The sequence below is a fragment of the Arachis ipaensis genome, chromosome B07 (genome assembly GCF_000816755.2).
Source record: "Arachis ipaensis cultivar K30076 chromosome B07, Araip1.1, whole genome shotgun sequence".
NCBI lineage: Eukaryota > Viridiplantae > Streptophyta > Magnoliopsida > Fabales > Fabaceae > Arachis > Arachis ipaensis.
This window is the reverse complement of record NC_029791.2, coordinates 107,951,586-107,960,420: the sequence shown is the minus strand read 5'-3', so window position 1 is coordinate 107,960,420 and position 8,835 is coordinate 107,951,586. Positions and strand designations below refer to the sequence as shown.

General features: G+C 37.0%; 1 protein-coding gene across 1 annotated transcript; it reads left to right on the top strand.

Moving 5' to 3' along the window:
• Nucleotides 1,048-4,071, top strand: LOC107607600 (protein FAR1-RELATED SEQUENCE 5-like). Its single transcript, XM_016309532.1, has 6 exons — nt 1,048-1,170; nt 1,584-1,628; nt 1,749-1,985; nt 2,158-2,486; nt 2,571-2,971; nt 3,266-4,071. Exons 1-6 carry the CDS (start codon nt 1,048-1,050, stop codon nt 4,069-4,071), a joined length of 1,941 nt encoding a protein of 646 aa, XP_016165018.1.

Sequence of the window (8,835 nt, the reverse complement as noted above, 5' to 3'; positions counted from 1 at the left end):
AAATTAGATAATTTAGACAATAAAAATAGTATAATCAAATAAAAACTTGTAATTTTTTAAAATAATGAATTTATAATATTCACCTGTATATTATGAAAATTACATTTAAAAGATTACATACATAAGAAATTTTATTATTATTTTTTTAGTTTTCAATCACTAATTTTTATGCAAAAATCTACCATACAATATCGAATGCGTTAACCACTTATATATAGTTTGTTAGTTGTAGTAATAAGAGAAAATCTCAAGTAATTTAATTTTATTAAATTAAATGACATATTGATAATGGAAAAGTATAGATTGCTAAGATATCAATCTACCAATTGTTACCAACAATAATTAAAATTAATTAAATATAATTTTTTTATATCAATTAGAAATTTAGTGGGGTCCATTATATAGCATTTTGAAAGAATAAGGAGTGGTAATGTAGCATGAGCCATCTCCCATCAATTACGAAGACTACGGTGCAACCCATCATGCAACCCTAATCCTCTTTCTCCTCGCTGGCCGTGTCTCATTCATGGAAATTTTTCAGTCACTAGGACGCCGCTATTATCGTTTGATGGTGACTGCGCTTTTTCCCGGATCCCACTGTGTGGGACCACCAGTCCCGTAGAAGAGAACTACGACATGAGTGTATGAAGGTGTCACGCAACCCTCTTCTCCTCAACTATTTCCGGTAATCTCTCCGTCCTGAAATTTTTCACGTCACCAGGAGTCTGCAATCACCGTTCGATTTGTGACATAGCCTCTTCCACGCGAACCGATTTTGTGACACCGCGATTTCCGTGAGAGATAAAGTCATCATACACACTGTTATCGCACCCTACCATAGGTGTTGTCGTTGTCATAGATGCACATTGAGCCATAGCGTTCCACCTATATTGAGCCATAGCCTTCCACCACCATAGGATCAAGGTGAACAGCCCTCACAGATCATCGTCAACATGAACATCCACTCTTATTGACAAATAATTTTTAAAATCCATATGAGTAAGGTGTATGTGCTTCCGTTGAAGGCGAGTGGACCACATTACATCGATGGATCAATCAATTTATGAAGAAGCATCGTACGACACTGCATATGATGTGAGTGATCATTCTAATTTCATTGATGTTAATGTCCCGTCTCTGAGTGTAGAAGACATACAACGTGTGGACAAGGTAATTTGTGTGTTAGTAGTATATTTGGTTATGTTTATTTGCAATCTATTTTTTATTTTATTGTTTAGTTATTAACAGTGATAAACTTTGTTGGAAGGATTGTGATTTTATTTGTTTAATTAGAATTGGTGTGGATATTCTTTCTTTCAATTATGCTAGAATGATGCTACATTTTCTACTTTTGATGTAGTTTATTATTCTTTTTGTTCACCATGTTGAATTGATGTTTGCAACTTTGATTAATTTTTGTTTTATAGATATGAAAATGGATAGTGTTGTTTTATATTAGTTTAGTTTTGGTTGTTTATTAGTTGGTGTTATCAATGGATAAGTGGTTGTTGGAAGAGTTTTTATGAGTGTCGAACGGTGGATGGTTATCTTTTTTGGTGTATGTCCTCGGTTATCGATTTCAGGAAAAAGAATCTGTAGACGTTATTCAATTAGAGGATGATGCTACGGTAGTAATCATGAGGTGTGAAATATGTTTTATTCTGGTCACAAAATTAGTGAGATATTGGAAATTAATTAGTTGAGTATTTTTTTGTGTTGAATGATATTTTTTCTAAATAGATTTGCAGTTGTCCGATCACACTGGAATTCCAATAGAGAAAATTCCGTACGTAGGATTGAGATTTGTTTTGTTGCAGCAGACACAAGAGTTCTATTCTAATTATACAAAGAAAGTTTGGTTCGTGACTAGGATTAGAAATACCAACTTTGACAAGAACAAGAAGGAATCAAGGATACCCATCAACCAATTGATACACTACAGTCGTGAAGGTTATCAGGAGTCTCGAGTGAAGGCAGCAACTCGGGTAAAGAGAATAACAATAGCCAGATGCAAAGCAAGGATGTATGTGATGCTTGATAGGAAGAAGGATAATTGGATGGTGTCAAAATTAGAATTGAAGCATACCCACTGCCAAGCAAGCTATGCATGACACTGAGTACAGGGAACTGACCATGCATTCAAAGTATGTGATTCAGGACAACGATGAGGCTAGCATACAGCCCAACAAGACTTATCTCGCACTGGCGAACGAGATTGGTGACTCGTCGAAGTTGGGTTACTCAGAAAAGGATGTGACAAACTACATTACGAGCAATCTGCGTTGTGCTGACGAAAACGCAGATGTGAATGAAATGATTAGCTATTCCATGCAAATGAAAGATATCAATCCGAATTTCTTTTATGCAGTTGATGTGGACAAAGCTAACAAGTTTAAGAGTGCGCTCTGGATAGATGCAAGATGCAAGGCGTTCTATGAATATTATGGAGATGTGGTATCGTTTGATACAACATACAGAAGAAACAAGTATATTTGTGTTTCTGTCTCTATTGAAAGGGTTAATGTTTTCGTACTATCGTGATTTATTAATTTTGGCTGAATTTATTATAGGCACGGACTTCTGTTTTCATCTTTTGTTGGTGTCAACCATCATGGCAAGTCCACTCTGCTCGGATGTGCTTTGCTGGAAAACGAGGAAATTCATAGCTTTGAGTGGATTTTTAAGCAATGGTTGAAGTGCATGGGAACTCCCCCAAAGGCCATCATCATGGACCAGTGCAAATCCATGTTTGGTGCTATTAGAAATGTCCTTCTAGATACTTGCCACCGATGGTGCATATGGCTCATAATGAAGAAGATACTGCATAAGCTTGGAGGATATGCTCGATACAGAGAAATAGATATTAGAATGCATGGCACAGTTTGGAATGCCCGGTCTGTGAAATCTTTCGAGAAGGATTGGTGTGCATTCATTGTTGAGTTTAACTTAGAGCAAAATAGATGGCTATCAGGTTTGTTCTGTATTATTCTCCTTTGTTCTTTTTGGATAGTAGGTTTATTATGCAGGTTCTGTTTTAATTATACTCGAATTTAGGTCTTGTTGTCATAAGATGATTTATAACCTATTTTGATACTTTTATGGGATATCTCTGTTTGAAAGGTCGATGTCTACTTGGTTCACTAAGTCTGTAGTTGTGTGTTGTGATATAGCTAATTGTTCATGATGGTGATTATTGCTTTGTTTTCATTTGGTTTTGTAGACCTTTATAATGATCGTTGAATATGGGTTCCAATCTATTTTCAAGGTGAATTTTGGGCTGGTAATAGAAGTACCCAACGGAGTGAAAGTATGCACGCCTTTTTCGGTGGTTACTTGCATTACAAGAGTGGACTGGTTCAGTTCATGCATGAGTATGACAACATGCTTGGGAACAAGGAGCCGAAGGAGTCGAAGGATGATGCTGTAGACTCTAAAGGAGTTGTCCCCTGTTCATCGAGCTCTACAATTGAAAGACAATTTCAGCGTGAGTACACAACCTTTAAGTTTAGGGAAGTACAACAGGAATTCAAGAAAAAAGGAGATTGTTTAGTCTGTGGTGTGACTCAAGATGGCGATTTATTTTGTGTGACCGTGAATGAGAAATACCTACTATATGGGGAGCCTAGGTCCTGGACGAACAGTGTCAAGTTTGACCCAGCGACACACAAGATTCGGTGCGAGTACAACATGTTTGAATCAAGATGTATTCTTTTTTGTGATTGTCTTGCTGTGTTCTTTTATTACGGAGTAGACAGAGTACCATCTTGCTATGTGCTCCTTCGATGGAGCAAGAATGTACAACACAAACACACTTTCATCAAGAGCAGCCATGACGAAAAGCAATCCGATGAAAGCCACAACTTATTTAGAGGACTGTGTTCACACTTCTTTAATGTTGCCCAGGATTTCGTGACATGTGAAAAAGAAGCGGTCATGTTATATTCGAGTCTTGATGAGTTAAGGGCCAAGCTGTTTGATTATCGCTCGAACTTAGGACCTAGAAGTGTTCCAACTACACAGAACAGCATGGTGATACAGTGTGACCCCGCTCTTGGTTCATCTGACATTTGAGGTCCTTCAAAGGTCGCAACGAAGGGTCGGCCAAGATTGAAGAGGCTTTTATCTGAACTGGACACCTGCATCAAGAAATCTATGCAAAGAAAGAAGAAGAATCCACCTCCGGTATGTGTTTACCATTTCATTAGTTTCGAACCACTTGTTAACATAACTTGATGGATAAAGTTGAAACTGTTATTCACTTTTTTTTGTGCATTTTTTATTTTGTTTTTTTTTTAGAAAAATGAAGAAGCAATCAATCCAACTACAATGATGGTTTCTGCTATGAGAGCGAATGAATCACAGGAACATGGCGGGTTCTTGTCTTTGTTAAACTCATTTTGACACAATTAGAAGACTTTGGATTATAGATTTGAATGGACATTTCCCTTTCTTTATTAGTAACATTTTTTTCACTTATCTTTGACAAAGGATTTAGGTTTTTAATTTAATAAATATTGTTAAGCTAAGGATATATCATTACTTATTGAGTTTTTTGATCCACCAATAGGATCATACTGTTACAAGTTTGTTAAGTTTGAATTAGCTTCACAAAATAATCATGAATGTTATGTGCTATTAACGTGGAGGACAAAGGCGAGTAAATTTATTTAATTTAGGTTGCGTTTCATTTTGTTACGGTTACTAACCCAAAAAGGTGCGAGTTAGGCCTCATAATGAATCAATCAAGTCTTAATTGAAACCTTCCTTCTATGATAGCATAAAACACTACCAAAAAGCATAAGACACATCCATAATTATACACCTTTGAAGAAGACACGACAAAATTAGACACGACCCTCGAAAGACACATCCGCGATTATATGAAAACACGAAAGACACAGTCGCATAAGACACCTCCAGCAAAAGACACATCCAACCAAGGATACCTCCAAAGAAGTCACGGGAAGACACTAAACTTCCCTCGGAAGACACATCCATAGTTAAAAAAACTTGAAAGACACATTGGCAAAAGGCATTTCCATCATAAGACACATCTGCCAACATTACACGACAAACATAGACACATAATGCAGAAGACACATCCATATGAACACACTTCCATCAGAAAGTAGTTCCGTTTTCAGTCACCTGCGAACAACACATGACTAATAATACATGAATAACATAAGTAGAGACATCCAGAGTTAACATATTGAAACATCAACATGATTAGTCACTAGTAATAAAAATACTTCAAAACACATAAGGTGTTGATCCTGTGCACAAAATTATCACAAATCAAGGTGCAAAAGACAAGATTCACCTCCACATTACATGCATTATCATTGAATTAACCAACAACGTTCGTCAAGGTTCAAAGTACAAATACCTGTTAACAGCGTAAGAATCCAAAAGAAACAATCACTTTGTGTACGAAAGGAAAATAAATAGTCCCAACAAAATATAGCACATAATGTGAGAATATCCCCACCCTAGGTAAACAAGGAAGTAATATGCAGCCTTTTTTCCCCATGTTTAGCTCCTTTTTTGATGGTCTTTTTCTTCGGCTTTCCTGCAGCTCGCCAAAACATGCTCTTTGTGTTAGGTGCTGTAAATGGTGTCCTAACCTCCTTACGTTTATTCTTAGGTTGGTTGCAGCGCATAAGAGATCGAGCACAGTTGTCAAGGGCATTCAAAGCATCTCCAATGGCTGAATTTTTGTGACATAGGATGATGTAAAGCATTATTTCCAACCTATATAACTTGATGGTGTTCTACATGTGAAAATCAATGATAAATAACTGCATCTAGGTACAGATAGTGACGTGTGTTTAAAAACTCATTTAATAAGATATAGAATTTCGGAAGCTCACATAATTCCAGTCATTTAGTCTCCCGTCTTCAGTCCAGTACTCTATGAATTTTATTGCATATACACCACAATCAAAACTAGGTGAATGGAAACAACAGGCTGTATTAGGAGAACCAGTATGCATCTCAATGTAACTCAACAATTAATACATTGCAAGAATTTTAATGGGAGACTCACCCATTTGGTTGTATTGGAACAAAAGCGTATGTGCAATGTAGCCATTATTGAGTGGGTTTATAAGTCGGAATAGCCACCTGGTGCACGAAATTATGATCACACTTTTCACAACTCTGCACAACTAACCAACAAGTGCACTGGGTCGTTCAAGTAATACCTTACGTGAGTAAGGGTAGATCCCACGGAGATTGTCGGCTTGAAGCAAGCTATGGTCATCTTGTAAATCTTAGTCAGGTGGATTCAAATGGTTATGAGATTTTGATAATTAAAAGATAAATAAAACATAAAATAAAATAAAGATACTTATGTAATTTATTGGTGAAAATTTCAGATAAGCGTTTGGAGATGCTTTGTTGCTTCTGAACCTCTGCTTTCCTATTGCCTTCTTCCAATCATGCGTGCTCCCTTCCATGGCAAGCTGTATGATTCTCTCGGATGAAAAATACCAGGTACGGTTTCTGCACGGCTAACAAATGTCAGATTTCTCGTCTCGGATGAAAAATACCAGGTACAGCTACCGAAAGGCTAATCATCTGTCGGTTCTCACTAGTGTCGGAATAGGATCTCTGACGTGGTGGAAATTGGCAGATTAAGAATTATTAAGAAAAATGGCATTTCAAGTACAGCTCTTAACCAGCAAAAATTCACTTGTCAATTTAGAAAAGAGTTGTCACAAAATTAGAATTAGAATACTGGGAGTATGAGTCCCAGGTCGTCTCCCAACGAGTTGCAGAAAGACGTGCTATTTTATTAATCAGAGGTTTTTGCAAAATGGTTTTGAGTTTGATAAACAGGAAGTTAATTCAGAGAATTTATGTAATTTAAATAAAAATCTTGACCGGGAGAAGATTAATCGGAAGTTCTATCCTTGTTGGAATTTTCTCAAGATTAATTAATAATTAGTAGTTGTTCCACTTAGTTAACCCTCAACGAATGAAGGAAAGTCAAGTTAAAAGCCAACTTCTATTCACAAGTCCTAATCCTCTCCCTTGGGAAGGATTAGAGTTAGTGACTAACAAGCCACCAACAACGAACCAATTACAATTGAACTCTTGAGTATTCCAACTCAAGGTTCTCCTTTTAATCAACTCCCAATCAAGTTGGGGGACTACTCCATTATCATAAATATAGACTTCACAAAATAAAGAGGGAAAATAAAAAGAGACATGATAAACAATAATCAAAGAGATTAATTAAAAAAAATAAAAATAGTCTTTGTATTAAATAATTCTAAAAATAATCCAATTTTACTCTGGACAAATTAAGGATATGGAAGAGTAAGTAAAAAGTAGAGAAAACAAACTAGAGAGATGAAGTCTTGCGGAGGTAACAACTCTTCTCGATATCCCAATCCAAAAAGCAATAAAAACAAAATCCTAAGAACTATGAATGTGTAGAGAGAAAACCTATAGGATGAGTAAAATCAGATCAAAAACTCCCAATTATGCGGAATGAATGTCGTCCTTTGTCTCTGCATGTTCCCTGGCTCTAATATGCGTTTCTGGGCCGAAAACTGGGTTAGAATGCGGCCTAGAATTCACGCCAGCGACTTCTGTAAATTCTACAGATCGCGTACGCCACGCGACCGCGTCGTCCACGCGTTTGCGTCACTCAGCGTTTTCCGTGCCACGCGTGCGCGTCGTCCACGCATTCGCGTCACTCGTGCAGCTTCCAATCCACGCGTTCGCGTCATGCACGCGAGCGCGTCACTGCAATTTCCTATATTCCGCGCGGTCGCGGGAGCCATGCGCCCACGTCACTTCTCGCTGGTCATCTCCTCAATTTCTTGTGTTCCTTCCATCTTTGCAAGCTTTCTCTCCATTCTCTAAGCCATTCCTGCCCTATGAAGCTTGAAACACTTAACACACAGATCACGGCATCGAATAGTATGAAGGAGAATAAAAAAATATTCAATTAAAAGATCTTTAGGAAGCAAGTTTTCAATCATAGAACAATTTTAGGAAGGAATTGTGAATACATGCAAATCATATGAATAAGTGGGTGAAAGAATTGATAAAACCACTCAATTAAACACAATATAAATCATAAAATAATGGTTTATCAACCTCCCCACACTTAAATATTGGCATGTCCTCATGCTTAGTTGGAGGAGGTAAAAATGAATGAATATGCGTTTGTAAGACTCATGCAATGCAATGCAACCTATATACATGAATGCAACTATATGATTTTGTCTATCTGATTAAAATAAATAAGTTCTCTAAGACAGAACATAGAGCAGATTCCACCAGTTTAAATCATACAGTAAAAGCAAGTAAATTTGTAAGAAGACAGCTTGTGAAAGTAGGGGACATGAGGTTGAGCATTGAACCCTCACTGATGGCGTGTGTGCACTCTAATATCCTAGTGTATAGGGTAATTGATAAACCACTATTTTATGGTTTATCTTGTGCTCAATTGAGTGGATTTTATTAACTCTTTACCCACTTATTCATATTATTTGCATGGTTTTACATTTGCCTTCCTAATTATGTGCTTTAATTGAAAACATGCTTCTTTGGCCTTAAGTTCCCTATGTTTAATCCTCTCTTATTACCATTAGATGCCTTGATATATGTGTTAATTGATTTCAGAAATTACAGGGCAGGAATGGCTCAGAGGATGGAAAGGAAGCATGAAAAAGTGGAAGGAATACAAAAAGTTGGAGAAATTGCTAAGCTGTCCAGCCTGACCTCTATGCACTCAAACGACTATAACTTTAGCTACAGAGGTCCAAACGATGCGGTTTCAGTTGCGTTGGAAAGCTAACGTCCGGAGCTTTGATT